Below are 20,744 nucleotides of genomic sequence, written 5' to 3' on the forward strand. Positions count from 1 at the left end.
GGGGTTTCGTGTATATAACTACTGCAAAGCAATTTCCATTGTATAGTTACAGCCTGTTTATACGTCCATAGCTTATTCACGGTTTATTAGTAACGTTTTCTGTCTCAACTCTGCATAAGTCTCGTATAAAAACTATTCACGGTTTATTAATAAGACTGTAAGTGTTTTAAGACATATTTGTTAGGGCGTTTTTTTGCATTTTTTGCCTGTTTCAACTCATAAGAGTATCTTTTGTTTTATTCGGTCATTTTTTAGGTATTTTCATTTAATTTTGGTCATAAATCCCCATTATTAATGTAAAATAATGTTTATTTCCTTTGGTATTTTCTTTACATATTTTGTCCATTAATACCCATTATTTTGTTTAATATTTTAATAGTTTTTCAACACAAATATTGCCATTTTAACGTAGTGCACCAAATGTAGTCCCGCGCCGTAGCATCATCGTCTAAGGCATCCTGCCTAGGACTCGCGTTGCCGAATGCGCGCTGGTTCGAGTCTTAATGGGGGAAGAAATTTTCTCATGAAATTTTGGCCAGTGTATGGGATCGGTGCCCACCCAGCATCGTGATGTGCAAGGGGAGCTACAATAGGTAGCGAAAATCCGGTTTGGCAAAACCAGCTATAATGGCTGGGAGGATCATCGTGCTAACCACACGATACCTCCATACTGGTTGGATGATCGTTCACCTCCGCTTCGGCAAACTGAACGTGAGGCCAGCAGCTGACTGGTCGGTCTTGGCCCTTCATGGGCTGTAGCGCCATGGATTTTTTTTACACCCTACGTAATGGATCAGTCCAATCACCCCTTCAATATAGACTCCTCCATACGTGCTAATTCCGGATAAGAGTGGCCTTGTGGTGGACTACATGGAAACTAAAAGTAAAGTAAATCCATGGTGCTACAGCCCATGAAGGGGCTAAGACCGACCTGCTGACTGCTGACCTCACGCCCACATGCCGAAGCAAAGGTGAACGATTATACATGGAAATTACATCAGGTAAAATAATTAAAGTGTACTACTTAAAAAAAATTATGTAACATTTAATTTAATTACGAGTCTAAATATTAAGTAGTACAATAGTAATATACGTTACAACAGCGGTATGTTGACGTTTTCATGTTCGAGGGAAAGATTGAAAAAGCGAAACGTAGTTGAGCTTTTTTAATTTCCGAGAACATGAAAACAAACATACCGCTCGTGTATCGTACATTATTTTGTGCGAAGATCGTTTATTACGTACCTGAAAGACGAATTTCTAATTAGTTGCAATGAAATCTCCATCTTGGTTTCTGTTTAATGACGACAACTTTAGAAAACAAAAATATATATACTCCAGCAGGCCGTGATATACGTCTGTCTTTCCCCCCCCCCCCCAAGTCTATAAATGCGAACTTAAAACAAACGGTAAGGTTATGTAATGATTTATTTTTCATTTTAATATTTTAACAATATTATTTATATAACATATTGCAGTAATAACATCCCCATCTGGAATGTTGTTGATTTTTTCACGGCTTCCTTAATGTTACTTGTATCAGGAATGCAATAAGTTTCGTGGAGTAGTAGACTTTACTTAATTTTTTCAAATATTTAAAAACAATAATTAACAATGCAATTTAGGTGAAATTGCAGTGGTCAGTTTCCAATTTATAATTATTACTATGTTAAACGTTTCTAAAAATAATATGTTAAAAGCTTAAAGCAGTAAAATGAATGTCGCGCTTAAGCGGTAAGAAGAGGGAAATTGTTATTTGTGTTACGTTGGGAATACTGAATGTGGTACTTCACACTTACCGCGTATTGGTTCTGTGCCGAAAAGAAGCAAATACGCACGATCTCGCACAAAACCTCTTTTCCTACTAAGCCAATTATTTAAGATCAATTTTTAGGTCATTTTTAAGAGCATTTTTGAAAGATTTTTAGGTCACAAATGCATTGTTTTTAGGATATTTTTCCATGGTTTATAGGTCATCAAAATCCTAGCCCTAGTAATCACCTTATGCTCTGCTATTCATTTTACACACTGCCAAAGAAAATGAAATATTCTATGTATAAACTCCATTCAGTAAGCACTTAATGCATCTTCTCGATCTTTCATGACTGAAATATTACACATAACACAGATAGCCTAAGTAACAAATTCAACATTCATATTTCCATGTTAGCTCGTATTATTCAGAAGTTTTGTATGTAGTACTCACTGCTTGTGCTGTTTCAAGAATCTGAAGTAACGTCACTTTTCATCAGTTTAATAAGCTATGATTCCATGGTTACTCATTTCTTAACGTTCTCTAACCGCTTTGTTGTTTAAATTATGGTCGGTTTGGACGGCCATGAAACCGTGATCTTATAACCTTTCCAACATGAAATATTAATTTAATGTAAGTTAAATGTGTGCTATCTTAGAATAAACATTGTATAAGCTACACTTTCGTCCAATTATCTTCTTGGCCCTCGTGTGTTTGTGAAACTCGTGTCAAAAACAGAAACTTTACGAAATTGTAGCATAAATAACTAATTATGTAATGTCATTTGAGCTCCTCTTAAGGAGTTAGGTATAGCTTACAGCAGTAAAATTTTTTAAAATATTCAACATTTTTTTTCCCCTCCATTACTGTATCTTGTACAATCATGAAAATTGGTATGTGTAAAAGACTGTCCTTCTGCTATATAAAAAATTATTTTTGCGATTTAAAAAATTGTTAATTTTTTTTTTTTTTCAAAATTAAAAATGATGGAAGTTTACTGTGCAGTGATGAAGTGTTTCCCTCATAACTCATAAACTTGTTAACTTTTTCATGTTCTCTTTTTTTTTTAATTTCTGGAATTCATGTTTACCAATATCATGTTCTTTCAACTACATTCCTTAATAAATAATGTATTTTTTTGTGTTAGAAGGAAATACTGATATTTGACCATTTTAAAAATGAATTTATTTGTTATCAGACAATCTAACAAAGTTAGAGAAATGAACTTGCATCATATTGTAGATATGGTATGCATAAATACACACAAAACATTTCATCACAGAATGTTGGATAGTTTTTGAGTTATGTGGGAAACGCTTCATCACTGCACAGTGAGTGAATTTTGAAAAAAAAAAAATGTAAATAACTTTTTTAAATCGTAAAAATATTTTTTCATATAGCAGAAGGACAGTGTTTTACACATACTAATTTTCATTATTGTACAAGATACAGTAATGGAGGGAAAAAATGTTGAATCTTTTCAAAATTTTACTGTTGTAAGCTGTACCTAACCACTGATTTATTTTACACGCCACCAATCTGTATAAGTAAAATGAAGATATGTAGGATGGACTGTTATATTTCGCTAACCATAATATCTACTTGGATTATAAGTTGGCAGAACTGAATAACGAAGAATTGGAATTATCAGTTTCAGAAGATAATCTAGCCTATAGACTTAAAGCCACAAATTAGACCGAATTTTAAAAAGATATGGCATGACAATTCGAAGTAACAATATAAATTCTCAAATACAAGCAATATAATATTTAACAACAAAATTATCGAGTAAGTAATAATATGTAACTATCTAGGAAGTTTAATTTCATGTAAGAATAATAACAAAACAATGATAGTAAATTTTATAAATTAAAAAATCTCTCGAGTTATTAATATTTTCAAACTCAGCTAACTACGAAAGAGTAAGAATAAAATTAATGGACTATTAGAGCAAAAGATAAATACAGATTTTAATCCGCTGAAATGAAATTGTTGCGAATAACAGCAGGATAAATTTGGTTAAATTTAAACAAAATGAAGAAATTCTGCAAGAACAGATAATAATACTCAGTTTTGAAAATAAACTGAGGAATTAATTCTGAGGCTGGAATTTTGAGAGCTTAATGAGTTTGATGATGGAATAAATTTAAAATATTTCTTAGACACTCGAAAAATTCTTCTGAATAAGAAAATCTCTATCTTAGTTAAATTTTAAATACTATACTTCCGTTGTAAACATTTCCTATTTGCATTGCGCTTTTATCTTCGTAAATCTTTGGATTTGAGCTAGTATACTAACGAAAATTGATTTGTTTTCATTTAATGTTCTACAAGTTAATGTCTAAAATATTTCTTGTCTGATATTTTCTATTATTAAATAACTAGTAACACATTATACCTAGATGAGTAGTTTAATTTTGCTAAATTGTCGTCTTTTTTTAAATGGAATTTACATGTTTTCATTTTGCGCTCGTAAATAATTTCGAAATGACAAAAGTACAATTTTGGATGTTCACCATGAAAGAATGGAGAGTTGAATTAAGTTGTATTGAAACACAATATATCATTTTCATTTCTTGTCTTTCTAGATGTTCCGATGCTCACTCTGGAACTGGGGACGAACATGAATCCCGATGACATCGAAGAAGGCGACGATGTATATTTCGAGTGCAAAATTGATGCTAATCCTTGGGCGTACAAGGTCGTCTGGAAACACAATGTGAGTACTTGACTTTAATACTTTAAAGTTAAATTTACGCAGGACATTAATAAATTCACCTTACGCAAAATTTGTACTTCTAATCCAGTTGTTGACCTGTGCTTTACACTGAAGCATGCGACAATTATGTGGGACATTGCGCAAGAGTGTCTATGTGGCGATACGCAAATGTAAACTTTTGAGTCTTATTGAAATAATGGTCACTTGAAAATCAACCATCCACAAGATCAGAGAGCTCCCTTTGCTAAAAGCACAGTTAGGGTATAATCTTATCGTAAATGTGCCAAGATTTCCTACCGAAAATACCAAATACGTTCACGCAATACCAATGGGTACACAAAAAGGGTGGAAGTGAAATGTCGAAATTACTCAACTCATATAGAGTTATTGAGATGTTAAACAACGACTCTAGATTTACACTGAAATCCTTTGGCGATTCTTACAAGAAGTTGAAGCACCACTATTTACTTGAATCAGTACATTGGAAAAGTGCGAAGCTGTGTGACGAGATGCGTCATAGTGCCAGTGCAGTGAATGAGATGAGAATGAAGTGAAATATTATCAGTACCAATGTGAAACTTACGTAGGGCCTATACATATGTAGGTTATAATGGAAAATTAGGTTCATTTATTAATTAGGTTATTTTCATTATTATTATTATTATTATTATTATTATTATTATTATTATTATTAATAATTGTAATTGTAATTGTATCGTCCTTTATTTTTAGGGAAAACGCGGACATTCTACTTTAAGCAAGTAAAGCGATAGGGTTGGAAGTAAATCCCGAAAAGACTAAGTATATCTCGTGACGAGAATATTGTACGAAATGGAAATATAAAAATTGGAGATTTATCCTTCGAAGAGGTGGAAAAATTCAAATACCTTGGAGCAACAGTAACAAGTATAAATGACACTCTGGAGGAAATTAAACACAGAATAAATATGGGAAATGCGTGTTATTATTCGGTTGAGAAGCTTTTGTCATCCAGTCTGCTGTCAAAAAATCTGAAAGTTAGAATTTATAAAACAGTTATATTACCGGTTCTTCTGTATGGTTATGAAACTTAGACTCGCACTTTGAGAGAGGAATAGAGATTAAGGGTGTTTGAGCATAAGGTTCTTGGGAAAATATTTGGGGCTAAGAGGGATGAAGTTACAGGAGAATGGAGGAAGTTACACAACACAGAGCTGCAGGCATTGTATTCTTCACCTGACATAATTAGGAACATTAAATCCAGACGTTTGAGATGGGCAGGGCATGTAGCACGTATGGGTGAATCCAGAAATGCATATAGAGTGTTGGTTGGAAGGCCGGAGGGAAAATACTTTTGGGGAGCCCGAGACGTAGATGGGAAGATAATTTTAAAATTGATTTGAGGGAGGTGGGATATGATGATGGAGAATGGATTGATCTTGCTCAGGATACGGACCAATGGCGGGCTTATGTGAGGGCGGCAATGAATTTCCGGGTTCCTTAAAGGCCAGTAAGTAAGTAAGTAAGTATTATTTTATTGTGTGTAATTAAGTTACCAACGCCCCGCGGGTGTTTTTCCATTTGTAGTGTAAATAATTGGTTACATGCAATAATAAAATTACTTCGGAGAAAAATGGGTTCAGCATAATTATTGAAAATACTAGTTACGGAGTTAGTCGACTAAAGCTAGAAAATTTCTGCGTGTATACAATGTATCATCTGACATTTAAATTTTTAAAAGCAATTGGAGACATAATACAATCAAAATATTTTTGCGGCATGATAAACAATATCCTATACTATTTTTAAGATCATAAAACAAAATTTGATTTTTTGATATTTTGCATCGTACAAACTTGAATTCTTGTTAAATAAAATCTCTTTAATATTCCATTCAATAAATCAATCTTGCAGCCTCTAATATTGTACACATGTAAACTGAAATTCCTCCTGTTTGTCCACATGTCACCTTTATAGATTTTCACTGAATAGGTAGGTCTACATGAATTCTGAGCAACATTTTTATTGCTAGCCAATCACCTTGCATGTATTGATTACGCAGTGAAAATTCCTAACAGGATGCCACGACGCCCTTTTCCAGCCTTTGTGGCCTGGAAGATAAACGCATCGCTATGCCAAACTCATCGTAGCGGAATAACAGCAAAACATGCATTCCTACTTCGGTCAGCGTTAGCCATTGAATATAGTGACGAGATTGAAGGATGGTAACAACTATGCAACTGATATAATATTCACACGTACAAAAAGCACGGCTTCGTATACATAATTCACGTCAACGCAACATAAATTGATCACTCAAGCATTAGCAGGGGAGGTGGATTGTTAACAGCCTTGCACGCTGTTTGTGATGGCCTCTTTCATGTTGCTAGACGACCAGAAATCCAATATATCGGGTGTTTGTTACAACACTGAACGCAGCGTTGTGCGTAGTAATTGTAAGTAGAGTGTGGGAATTAAATTGTTCACACTTTCTCTTGTTATATTTAGCAACTTCTTGATTACCTATATTGATTTAGCAGTGTTTCTTTCCCTCCATCAAAAGCTTTCAAGACTTATTTTCCTAATTTACAGTTCATTTTTATGTTCAGATAAGTCTAGTAATATAGTACAAAATATATATAAGTTCAATCATAAGACATATCTATTTGACACGTTTACATTTATTCTTCCCCCCTATGACCAACTGTTCATACTGGTCGAAGCACACTGTTAAACCAATACTTCCCTTATTTTCAGAAAGCATCTCTATATGTATAGTTCCTGTTAACTATGATTACGCACAACAAACCACCAATGACAACTATGTTAGCAGTCATTAATATAAAAATATTCATGTCAAAATCCAAGCGAACACATACGTAAGTAATCTCAAACAATTTATTAAAATTCACAAGTGTGCAACATACGTTAATTACGATTTACGACTGATTCATATCTTCTCCCCCTTTATTTTCAGTACATCACAGCAGATGCCACAAGCATATGTTCTTGATAATGATTATTTGTCAACATAAAACACAAGATTTGTAACATAATAGCATACTAATTATATAGCATTTTAACACATTTTATCCTTCATAAATTTTAAATCTATGATATTTTCTTCATTTTCATTCATAATCAAATTTTAATTGATGTCTTTAACACCGCGGATATTTTGCATAATTCAATTACTCACTATTTAATCTTGTATGTATACCTGTAACATGAGTTCTATGTGTATACAATTACTTTCAATTCTTTCAAACTTGTATTGTATTTGAAATCAATTATAACAACCTTATACATAGCTTCATACATAAAACTCATGAAGATTCATTTATCTTGTATATTATACTGTTCGTTTGTCAGTTCACTCAAGTTTCAGATCACGTATTTTATTATATCTGATGATGCCAAATAAGGCGAAAACGTTAAAAAACAAAGAGATATGTCTTATCATTGAACTTATATATATTTTATATTATTTTCCTAAGTTGGCTAAACTCCTCCCTATCAATTTATAATTTAGAAGTTTTTTACTCAGTCACTGGTATTCTTTCAGGTATTCCATTCATAAGCTGTCAGAAAATTTTGAATTATAAATCGCCTATGTCTTACGCGTTTATTTAATTTCTTGTGTGCCATATGAAAACATTTTCCCATTTAGGTATTGCTGATCTTACTCCTTATAGGTTTCTGGTCAGTGGAGAATTAATTATCTGCTTATTTGCTATAATTGTTTCATATTTGAAGATACATTAAATTCCTAACCATAGTTAATATCAGACTTAAACTTTTACGGGCAATTTTCATAACTTAGTAAAGGAAAAGGAGAAAGATGCTAAAATAAGACAAAAAATGGGTTTGTATCATAAGTCTTTCTTGTGTTAAATTTTAACGTACCTTGTTAACATGTTTCGACCTATTTTGGGTCATCTTCAGAACTGGTCGTTATTGGTGTTGGCGCCTCTTGTTTCCTGTGTGAGTGCGTTCGTAGTGTAGATTCAAAGAGTGTATGCGTTTTGAAATTGAGTTGTGTGTTGAGAATATCGTTGGGTGTGTTTTCGTGTGTCTGTATATTTCATATTGTTCTAGTGTGTTGAGTTTCTGGCTTTTTGGTTGGATGTGCAGTATTTCCATGTCTGTGTTGATGTCTCTGTAGGTGTGGTTGGCATTTGTGATGTGTTCTGCATATGTGGAGGTGTTTTGTAATTTTAATATGGCTGTGATGTGTTCTTTGTAACGTGTTTGAAATGATCTGCCTGTCTGTCCTATGTAGAGGTTGTTGCAGGTGTTATATTTGAGTTTGTATACGCCTGTGTGGTTGTATTTGTTTGTGTGTTGAGATGTTTTTGTAGAGTGTTATTTGTTCTGTATGCGGTGTTGTAATTTAATTTCTTGAATGAGGTTGCAATTTTATGTGTGTTTTTGTTTTCGTATGTTAGTGTGATGTATTTTTTGTGTTCTTGTGTTTGTGTTGTATTCTTCTGGTTTTTGAGGTCTTGTTTTGTCTTACGTATCGCCTACATTCAGCATTTAGTATTAGTATTTAGTATTTATTTATTTAACCTGGTAGAGATAAGGCCGTCAGGCCTTCTCTGCCCCTCGCATTTAGTGCGTTACATACCAGTATCATTCAACAGAAGAAACATTGCAACGTGTTCTATAAACTCCCGCTTGAATACTTGAGCCAGGAAGAAAAATCGGGATTTGGACATTCCTGTAGGCCCTACATGAATTTGGTATCTGTACTGCATGCTTATTTCCCGCATGTAGTACTTGGTGCTAGTCGTAATTAGGATGTATACGAATCTTCCACTTGAAAATTGGTCCGAGCTGAACTAGTCTCTACACCAAGATAACGTCTTGTACCACTGTCGAGCATTAGTCCATAGAACCTAGTGAGGCACGGTGCGGTACACTACTGTCTTTCGGGTTGGACGGGGAGGGCCCAGGTAAAATAAACGGTGGTATAGCACACTTGGATGTTGACGGAGCAGTGTGGAACCTGTTTTGTTATTTTCGTACATGCATTACTATACTCATTTATTTTACTCATTTACTTGTATTATGAAAATATAGAGTAAGATAATATACCTAGCGCTTTTCTCAAGTCCACACCTGTGGAGTAACGGTTAACGCATCTAGCATCGAAATCAGATGGTTTGGGTTCGATGCCCGATCGGAGCACGTTACCTAGTTGAGGGTTTTTCCGGGGGTTTTCCACAACCCATGCAGAACAACTGGTAATACTGTATACCAGCTTTATGAATTCTGCAGTGCTCGGGAAAAGTGACACAAGTCAGTTTCCACAAACCTTTTTTGATAATATGTTGACAACTTACGGAACATTTGCTCGCTTGGGAAAAAATACATAAGTATTTCTCCCACTACAATAATTCATACAGAAAAAAATCAAATCGACATATACCATTGTAAGTTGTCAATAAATTATTAAAAAAGGTTTGTGGAAACTAACTTATGTCACTTTTCCCAAGCACTGCAGAATTCTACTCTTAACTTTCAGGTTTTTTCCCATATTTATTCTGCGTTGAATTTTCTCTCGAGAGTCATTTATATTTGTTACTATTGCTCCAAGTTACTTAAATTTTTCCATCTTCACAAAGGACAAATTTCCAATTTTTATATTTCCATTTTGTACTACGTTCTGGGTACGAGATATAATCATATACTTTGTTTTTTCGGGCTTTACTTCCTGATCTATGTGTTTACTTGTTTCAAGTAAAATTCCTAATAGTTTTTGGATTTTTTTTTCCTGACGTATTCACGTCACCCGCATAAACAACTAGCTGATGTAACCCGTTCAAACTCTCTCTCTTATCCTGGACTTCCCTAATGTCATATTCTAGAGGAAAGATGAAAAGTAAAGATGATAGTGCATCTCCTTGCTTTAGCCCGCAATGAATTGGAAAAGCTTCCAACAGAAACTGACTTGTCTGCTGTATGTTTAACTGAGTCACATTTTAACTAATCGAACTAGCTTCTTGGAAATTCTATATTCAATAAGAATATTATTATAATTATTATTATTATTATTATTATTATTATTATTATTATTATTATTGTTATTGTTAAGTTTCTAAATACAGTAGGCCTAATTTAAAAAATCTTCGATGATTGTAGCTTCATTTGTTTTCGTTTTAGATGTTTCGGCCTTTCGTGGGATAGATTTGAAAAGAATCAGAAGCGTACGTAGCTCTCCGATTTTTCATCTCGTGTAAAATTTTCACGCTGTGATAAGGACGTACGAGAATATGAGATGCGTAGAAAGAATTAAAATGGAATTGCCTTCCGCTAAGTCACTTGAGCTGTTCGAGCATCGCAGGAGCACAATTTAATTCAAGTATATTAGAATCTTGAAGTTCTTTTCTCTGATAAATCAGACAGCAGCAAGGAGACGCGTTGGATATGGAATGTGCTGTCCTTATAGAGAAAAAAATGGAAGCTCTGGTGTACGTAATTCAGCATCATATAAAACCCGTATAGCTTTGAAATCTTAACCATTTCAATATTTGTTTTGAACATATTACATTCTCCTGTTTCTTGCGAGAAAATAGAATGTGTTTCGAAAGATGAGCCTTCTAAAATACTTCCTATACAAAAGCATAACGTGTTAATTTTTTTACTTTGACTTGGAGATACCACTTTAACATAAGTTAAAATAAATTTTGATGTGTTTCTTTCTTATTTTCCGCTTGGTAAGAGATACATTTATGAATAATGATAATAATAATTATTGTTGTTTATTATTTTTCTCCAGGTTGTTACATGTTAATACATCTCGCTGCATTCATTAATTTATCTACTTCCTCTAGTAGTTTCTCTCCTCCCAATCATCCGCTGTTAATTCTATTTCTGGTATCATTCCGCCAATTCCTTGTAACCAAGTAAGTTCGGGCGTGCCTCGTTTCCGTCTTCCTGGTGGATACAATTCCATAACTCTGTTTTTTTTTGTCTCCTGCATTCTTCCATTCCTTTGACATGCCCATTAGGGTGGATCGAAAATTATCCATTTTTTTAATTCAAAGTTGGATGGGGAAAGAAAGTTGTATTACGTTCCAATACTTAAGTAGAAAATGTTCAATTTTCTAGAAACATTTCTAGCCGAAGCGCAATGGACTTGAATTTTCGTAAAATTATTCCCATTTACAAAATAATTATTGGCACTTGACATAGACTGTAACCTGAGGTTATTATGGTTCATTAAATACTGTAAAAATAGATAATGGCCATTATTATTATTCTCTAGTATAGGGTTTCAGAACTGGGGAAGAGAGGAGTAGAAGTATGGGGAAGGAGTTCGTTCCCCCATCCACAAGGCCGGAACCTTCAGTTACGTTTCTCTGAGCTAAAAACGCGATTTTTATAAACGTTAACAAAACCTATAAATTCCAACCGATTGTGCTAATTCTTTCAGAAAGTGTTTAATACGCGTGTCTACACCGTTATCGATTTTCTACCCAAAGAAAACGTTTGTAAAAATTTAGTTTTTGCGGGATTTTAAGGCATATAAACATGAATAAAAATTACAAATAAAATCGGGTTCTTCTAATTAGAATATATATATATATATATATATATATATATATATATATATTAAATTCGTGTGTCTGCATACATATCTGTCAAAAGTTTTATGGCCGCATGCTGAAAAACATGTTTGTTACTGTATGACTTCCAATTGGGAAAATCTTTCGTTTCTGGAGCTAAAAACGCGATTTGTATAAACATTAATAATATCTATAAATTCCAACCGATTGTGCTAATTCTTTCAGAAAGTGTTTAATACGCGTGTGTTTTTCTGCATGCGACCATGAAACTTTTGACAGATATGTGTGCAGACACATGAACTTAATATATATTTTTAAGAAATTAGAAAAATCCGTTTGGCAAACACACTCTTCTCTTCTCTTCTCTTCTCTTCTCTTCTCTTCTCTTCTCTTCTCTTCTCTTCTCTTCTCTTCTCTTCTCTTCTCTTCTCTTCTCTTCTCTTCTCTTCTCTTCTCTTCTCTTCTCTTCTCTTCTCTCCTCTCCTCTCCTCTCCTCTCCTCTCCTCTCCTCTCCTCTCCTCTCCTCTCCTCTCCTCTCCTCTCCTCTCCTCTCCTCTCCTCTCACCTTACAATGACGCGGGGGTTGAAGGGAAGTGTAATAATAATAATAATAATAATAATAATAATAATAATAATAATAATAATGTTTTATTTTCGCTGGCAGAGTTAAGGCCATAAGGCCTTCTCTTCCACTCAACCAGCCTTAATCAGTACAATATAATACATAAATTTAAATTAAAAATATTTACACTACACTTACAAATTTCCATTATTCACTTAAATTTAGATAAATCTATAAGGTAAAGTAGTAACTTAATTTATGAACTAATTTAATTCAATGAATTATAATTAATTTAATATTTGAGATAGCTAGTAAAATGATGAAAATTAATTTAATATAAGCTTACTAAGACTATGTTACAGGGACAATATATATATATATATATATATATATATATATATATATATTTATATTTCTATAATGAGAATATTAATGTAATTGCCATTAGAGGTTTTGTAAATCTATTTAGAGAAATTAATGATAATAATAATAAGAATGGACAGATGTTAGTTTCATTATAAGTAACAAATATTAATCAGGAATTCATCTGTTAAGTAAGAATTTATGTAATTTTGACCTAAATGAAGTTATTGTCCAACAACCCCTTATATCACTCGGAAGTGATGAGTTACATGTTCCGACTTATGACATGTGCTTCAATTGTAGCACAGTTTTGCATCCCTGCTTTAGTACCTAGTATTGCATGTGTGCAACGTGGAATTAATGTTAGTATTTTTATATTATAAATAAAAATCAGTTGTTAAATGTAATCCTTTTCTTCATTAAATTACTAGTCTTGTACTTCGACATGATTTTTTACTCTTTCCAATCAAAATTTAGAGATAGGAGTCAGAGGGGGGTGAAAAACCTCCGAAAATTTTGAAAAATAATTCTAGTATGAAATTGTTAAAAATGAAGGTATGTATTCTGTATTACAAGCTACACCAACCCATAAACTACCACGGAGAGGTGGCTTCAATGAGATCCATCCATCAATCACTCCCTTACTCCCACCCACCCACCACCCACCCAACCACCCAGTCACCAACAAATAAATTTTTAATTACGCAGAAATAGAATAGGTAGGGCCTATATGCACCACTGCAAGGGCCTTCCTAAGAGGGTTTCAACTTCTTGAATAACTCGTCTTTTAGATCCCACTTTCGTATTATCACAGCTTATAGCTACCAAATCTGAAAAGTCTACATTGTCTTATTTTACTCCGCTGGAACTAGCACTAACAATATTGCTGATCACATTAAAAATTCACGACCATTGCCCGAGTCTTCAATTCTAGAATAATACTCACCCATTTTCATATCCCTGTGACTTCCAGGCGTCATAAACGTTAAGTCTTTCTTCCCGTCGAAATGTATGGAATTAGACTTCGCTACATTTGAGCGTATTCCGAATCTCAGCGCTGAGCAATCTGATGGCACCGGTGCCATCAGCTTGTAGAGGTGAATGGCAGTCTCCATCAGCAGCCATCAGTGAATCTGATTAGTTCTTGTATAGGGCGGGAATTAGCAGACATTGTACACTGTTATGTCATGGCGGTGTGTTCTGCTTTAGTTCTGCTGTATTGTAATGAGCACAACGTAAAAACAATATGTTAGGCTTATGAGCGAACATGTCAACGGACCAGTTATTACTACCGGTTCAAGAAATAAATTGTTAATGCTCTCTTTTCTTTGAACGAGATGGTAGTGCAGAAATTTCGCAAAATTTTCCTAGCGTAGCACAGACAACTTATACAGTCGCCATGACAGCCATCGATCCTTCCAGCAGTTTTGTTCCTATTTCGCTGAAGCGTGACGTCATCGTTGTCCACCGGTCCGATGAGATTCGGAATACGCTGTTTGCTATTTCTTTACTTTCAGAATTTCCGATTTTAGCAACCTCTTTTTGTATTTTGCTTACACCTGTCAATTATTATTATTATATTAGACGTTTTATTTTGGCTCACTATAACTTCAGTAGCAATGGCTGCACTTTTCTTGATGTAAAGCTAGCTCTATCCTGCACTATTGCTAATGCTGGGAGGAATATCTTTATTTGTGAGGTACATCTTCCCTTCGGTTGTCTTCTTGACGGCTCTAAAGGATACTTCCAACGAAAATAGGGATCTTTTTTTTTTTTCTCCGAAGAGTCTGACAAGTTGCTAGACATGGTTTTGGCACTGGTAGAGTCTTGGTCGAAAGTTTCAGCCCAAAATCATTCCTCACATTTTCAGGTAGTTGTTCGCTTTAGCGTTTTTTATGTAGGGTATTTTAGGAAAGCTAGTTGGTGACATAATACGCATAGCTGTGTCTGCCGGCCAATCTTTATTGGTTGAAATTTAAACCATCTTGAAAGTTACAGTTAAGAAGTCAGGTGAAATACAAGGAGGAAAAGGAAAATGTAAGGAGAATTAGTAGAGTGCTAACAGAACAAGGGAAGACTAGGCGAGCAAGGTGATTGCAAAGAGATCAGTGGGATTCCAAGGAGAACAAGGGGACGATAAGGAGAATGATGCATTTTCTGTGCCAATCAATTTGCAACACTCGACAGGCAATAGTACGTGTTTGCTTTAATATGTTAAATATCTAGCGTGAACTTGTTTAATTTCGTATTACACTAAAAATGTTAGATTTTATAATCAATTGTGCCTTGAACAAAGACCTATTCACGTTAAAGTTTTGAGAATCATTTGGACGGAATTACGAAATAATAGACCAACCGACAATTAAAAAAAATGAGATATTTTCACAAATCTGCTTATGGCGTTGTAATTTAACTAGGGAAAAAAAATCGAGAATGCGATATCTGAATTTTGCTGCTATTTATAAGCAAATATTCGTTTATTGCGTAAAATTTATTTACTTACTTTCTTTTGAAATATTAATTCAAGTGCTGGTCTCTTATAAAAAAATCGGTTTGCCGTTTTTGGTATTATTTGTGCTATTTTTTGTAATAGCATGAATGTTATAATATTGCATAAAATGTTTTATAAAAAAAAAAACAGATTTATTTCAATGACGAATATCTCGAAACAGGTTTTGGCGTTTAGTCTCTTATTGCGTAACTCCGTCCATTTGTGCCTTATATGGGAATCAGGCGTACATGCAAACTAAATGGCGTATTACGGATACCTGGTTAGTAAGATGTTTGTCGCAGAATTCAACTGGAATTTATATTTATTTATTTATTTATTTGTTCGTTAGTTCGTTCGTTCGTTTATTTATTTACTTATTTATTTATTTACTTATTTATTCATTATTTATTTATTATTTATTATTTATTAATTTATTATTTATGTATTTATGTATTATTTATTTATTATTATTTATATATATATATTTATTATTTATTTATTTATTATTTATTATTTATTTATTATTTATTTATTTGTTTATTTTTCTATCTATTTATTTATTTATTGGTTATTTGTTTATTTATTTTTATTATTTATTTATTTATCTATTTATCTATTTATTTATTATTTATTTATTTATCTATTTATTTATTATTTATTTATTATTTATTTATTATTTATTTATCTATCTATCTATCTATCTATCTATCTATCTATCTATCTATCTATCTATCTATCTATCTATCTATCTATCTATCTATCTATCTATCTATCTATCTATCTATGTCTGTCTGTCTGTCTGTCTATGTATTTATTCATGTATGTATTTATTTATTCATTTATTCGCATCGGAAGATACTGCAACATAGTCAAGTACAAATTTATTTCAATAATACAGAACAGAACATAATTATAATACAGAATTATATCAGACTATATAATATAATTACAACAAAAGAAATACAAATAAACTAATACTATCAATATAAAAAGAGGATGCAATAATATTAACAAAATTAACATAACCTCAAAATTTTCTGGCCCTCTCCTACCATGCACGAAATATCGAGAGCACTGAAACATCTCAGTGAGACGCTTTGATGAGCGGGAAACAGTTGACTTTATAGTGTTCACCTTGAACAAGTTCACAGATCATTCACTGTCTATCACTGTTCCACTGTCTAAGATCACCGCGATCATAAATGAGCAATCACAGGTCGAACAGTGAGTGATCACAAAAGATCAGTTTATGTCATCACTAACTTTAATTATTTCTGTCTACGTCTCATATTTCACTTGAATTCCTCGGGTGTTTAACTTGGTTCCTAGCATGAAATGTTCAGTCTCACAGTACCCCATTTCGATATAATAACTATAATGTATTGTTGATATCACTGGACTATACTTGCAGGAAGTAAAAAAATTAGGAAGCGTATAGCACGTGACCAAATTGTAGCGACCTGCCCTGTAGCTCTCTCTGAACTATAGAACATTGTGACGTATGGGGCATGGTATGGGGGCGAAGAAGCACTTAAAGTAATAACCTGGCCAGCAGAAACAGTACAATTACAACCTGAGCCAAAGAAACTTGCTTCTGCACTCTGTGCTCCTCGCCTGTTTTTGGTGAGCTTGAATGTTAAGCTGGGTGGGCTTTTTGTCACGTTAACCGTACCTCAAAACCCTCAAAATAACCCCCAGAACTATAGTTCGCGGAAATAATACGGCGCTGTGATGTTGTAGAGCTACTGGCAGCTTGTTTTCTCCATGGAATAAGTTCATTATAAAACAATCATTATCCATTGGGAAAGATTAAAAATCGACGGGCCAGTTCAAAATGGAAACAACTCGAAATTTCAAGTTTTGAGAAAACTTAATTTTAAGTCTTCATGTTGTTGTGAAAAATCAAATTAAAACACTATGGGCCGTATTCATAGACATATTTAACGCGGGCTTTCGGTGGATTATCAGCGTTTTTCGTATTCAAAAACTAGTGTTAGCGATAGGATATGATTTGAATTCTGTACTAATAACCAGTGGATAGCCGGGGCTAGCTTAGTACGCTCGTAGCGCGTGCTGCGAAATGTCTATGAATACCACCCTAGAATTTGAAATTTATAGCATATAATACAGAAAAGAATAATAAAAAATAATAATAAAAATATGCCTTGATAAACCTCTTGATTATCCTTTAGAGCTGCTGTATTCAGAATTTAAAGTATTTGACTTCCATCAAATTTATAACAATGTATTACTGATTTTCGTACATAAAAACCTAAACATATTTAATTTATATTCACATAAATATAAAACCAAAAGTTGAGACAACATATGCTTGACGGTTCCTAAATGTACTACAACTGTAGCTTATAATCACAGTATCAACTTAGGTCCAAGGCTATGTAACATAACAGATAAATTCCCAAACATAAAATTTGCTAATGCTCCTTATTTAAAAAAATCTGTTAAAAATTGCTGTTAACAGAGAAAATTTAAAGTTCAATTATTGTGATATGTGGTTTTTCTTCTTCTTTTTTCTTTTATTACTGTTTACTCTGTTATTCAATAAAATGTCTTAACATTAACTTATGTGGAATGCCCCCTGAGCACGAGTATGTAACTTACTCTTTCTGAAGGTGCTAGAAAGTTCTTTATTGCTCGACCATGCCGAAATGTAGTAATTATACACCTGGTAGCAGTCCTTTAATGCATGTAATTAAAGTACACCTATTCATTAAAGTTCAGGTTTTCGATTATTCTCGGTTATGCAATCGAAAGACAACTAGCAAAACGTCACGCAGGCTGGAAATCCAATACTGTCGCAGAAGGTTATGTTCTGTTACTATAATAATTAGCTTTAATTGTAAATAATATTCAAATAAATTCAATTCGTCATCTCGTTTTTCAATGTCGAATTCAATTTCAAGGTTATATCAAGTTTAACGTTTATCTTACTCCCTAGATTATACCAAGGTCGTCGACGTTCGTTGCCCGGAAAAAATCAATACTTTCGCGTTTGCGCACATCTCACAGTTCAGGTCAGTTCCGCTCCTCACTTACATAACTATGACATGAATAGTTATGAATAATTTCAAGTTAGAAATATGGTCGAGCATAAACAGTCGTATGAAACTTGCCTATAATGGTAATTAAGACGCTCATATGGAAATTATGAAACTCGCCTGCGCTCGTTTCATAAACATCCTCACGTCTTAATTACTATCATTATAGGCTCGTTGCATAATGTACTATTATAGGCTATATAAAAAATCAATATGTATCTTTGTTCTGCCAATAAAGTATTGTTTATTATTATTATTATTATTAGTATTATTATTATTATTATTATTATTATTATTATTATTATTATTATTGAGTCATCACTGTCACCCAATCGATTAACGAACTAGTAGAGAACGAACACGTGTGATTTTTATACCACTGTGTACATTCCAAATCTGTCCGTGATATACATATATACACATTTTTGAGTGTAATGAATAAATGACAAATTGAACGCATTTTAGGCTGGTACGTAATTGCTTGATTAGTGCAGCAATTGGAAACCCCGCCAGAATTTGTTAATAATCTCCAACGTGTAATTGCATTGGTATCCATTTAGCAATCTCGGAGATGTAATATGCAGACGGGAACACAATCGGGGCTTAAACGAATCCACATCGTCAACTTTGTGCAAAGAATGCATAATAAAGTATTTCAACTGCAGTGAAGGCAGTAGTTGTTTAAGCTGCGGATCATGGTGATTAAATTATTTTTACTTGAGGGACCAGCAAATGGGTTCAAACTTCGGAAACCCCATTTAATAACGCTAAATGGAAACAGCAAATGTATTCAGATTAGTGGCTCTGACATCTCCCAGGGGATAGAGAGATTCCCTGCCTCTCTCATAATATCTATGCTTCATGTTTAAACATCTGTACAAACTACTTGTCACTCAGGACAGGACGAAAAGGGTTCTTGAAATTATTCAGTTCCTTAATTTGAAGCCCTAACCCAGCGGTTCTGAAACTTTTTTGAATCCTTAAAGCTAGCATCAAGGATATATTTATGCTTTGAATAGTTTCTGTGTTTAAAAGTTATATTGAAGAAAGAAATGCGACATCAATTAAGGGAGAAAGCAATGGGTGTTTAGCAAAACATCCAGACACATCCAAAATAAAAGCCGTCGGTGTACGTGCAACTGAAACATATATGGAAAGCAGGATTTGTCTACAGAAAATCAAAACTCGAGTGGGATTTCATTGACTATTACACGATTAGATGAAAGCATATAAAAATTAGAAGAAATAAAGTACTCTAATACAATAAAATGTTAATTGACTTACTGAAATTATATTTTACTAATGTTAGCTTCACCAAAACGTTTGAACGGACCCGCCATTTTCAGTTGACTATCTATGCGGTAAACAAATGACGATCGCAAAGCATGTTTTATAGTACCGTAAAGAATTTTCATTTTGAAATGTTGGCAAACAAAGAAACAAATGGCAGGGAGGTGATAAAAACAGAAGAAAGTATATAAAGATTAGAAGAAATAAAGTAGCCTACTATAGTGAGCATAAATGATTGCCCTAGTTTGGGGATTTTTTTATAGACAAACCGTGAATGATACAACAATGGTACTAATATTACCATATAAGGTATCTCTCAAAGTTTTATTTGAAATTATCCGCGCGGCGTAATTCCACTTCTTACCGGTAGAGGACCTGAGTTTACAGAGTTTACAGAAATGGCGACTGGAGTTGAGCGTGCATCTGTAGCGTTGGAATTTCATTCCACAAGATCAGTCATAACAGTGCAGCGAAATTTTCGAACAAGATTCCATAAAGATCCACCAGACCCCAAGACCATTAGACGATGATACAATCAATTAGTGACAGAAGAAAGTATATAAAGATTAGAAGAAATAAAGTAGCCTACAATAAAATAGGTAATCATTCACTTACTGAAATTCTATTTCACTGATGTTAGCTTCACCAAAACATTTGATCGAAGCCGCCATCTTTAGTTGACTGTCTATGCAGGAAACAAATAACGATCGCAAAACATGTTTTATAGTACCGTAGAGAATTTGCATTTTGAAATGTTGGGACACAAAGAAACAAATGCTAGGGAAATGATAAAAACAAACAAATGCTAGTGAAGTAATAAAATTGCAGCGAAGTAATAAAATTGTAGCCATGATTGATTGGAACACATCCTTTCGTGCCAGTTTTTGGTCAAAAGTAATATGACGTAGTAAAAGTGTAATATTCATGTATATTGAATTTAATATTAAGCAAATA

The 20,744-nt window shown here is 33.5% G+C and overlaps 1 protein-coding gene across 1 annotated transcript in view; it reads left to right on the forward strand.

The window, feature by feature from the left end:
• Nucleotides 1-20,744, forward strand: part of LOC138700581 (nephrin-like) — a 1,373,770-nt gene that overhangs the window by 1,209,953 nt on the left and 143,073 nt on the right. The window contains exon 8 of the mRNA XM_069827162.1: nt 4,342-4,472. Coding sequence (XP_069683263.1) covers nt 4,342-4,472 — 131 coding nt within the window. The remainder of the gene's footprint in view (nt 1-4,341; nt 4,473-20,744) is intronic.

Source organism: Periplaneta americana, chromosome 5 (genome assembly GCF_040183065.1).
Source record: "Periplaneta americana isolate PAMFEO1 chromosome 5, P.americana_PAMFEO1_priV1, whole genome shotgun sequence".
NCBI classification, from domain to species: domain Eukaryota; kingdom Metazoa; phylum Arthropoda; class Insecta; order Blattodea; family Blattidae; genus Periplaneta; species Periplaneta americana.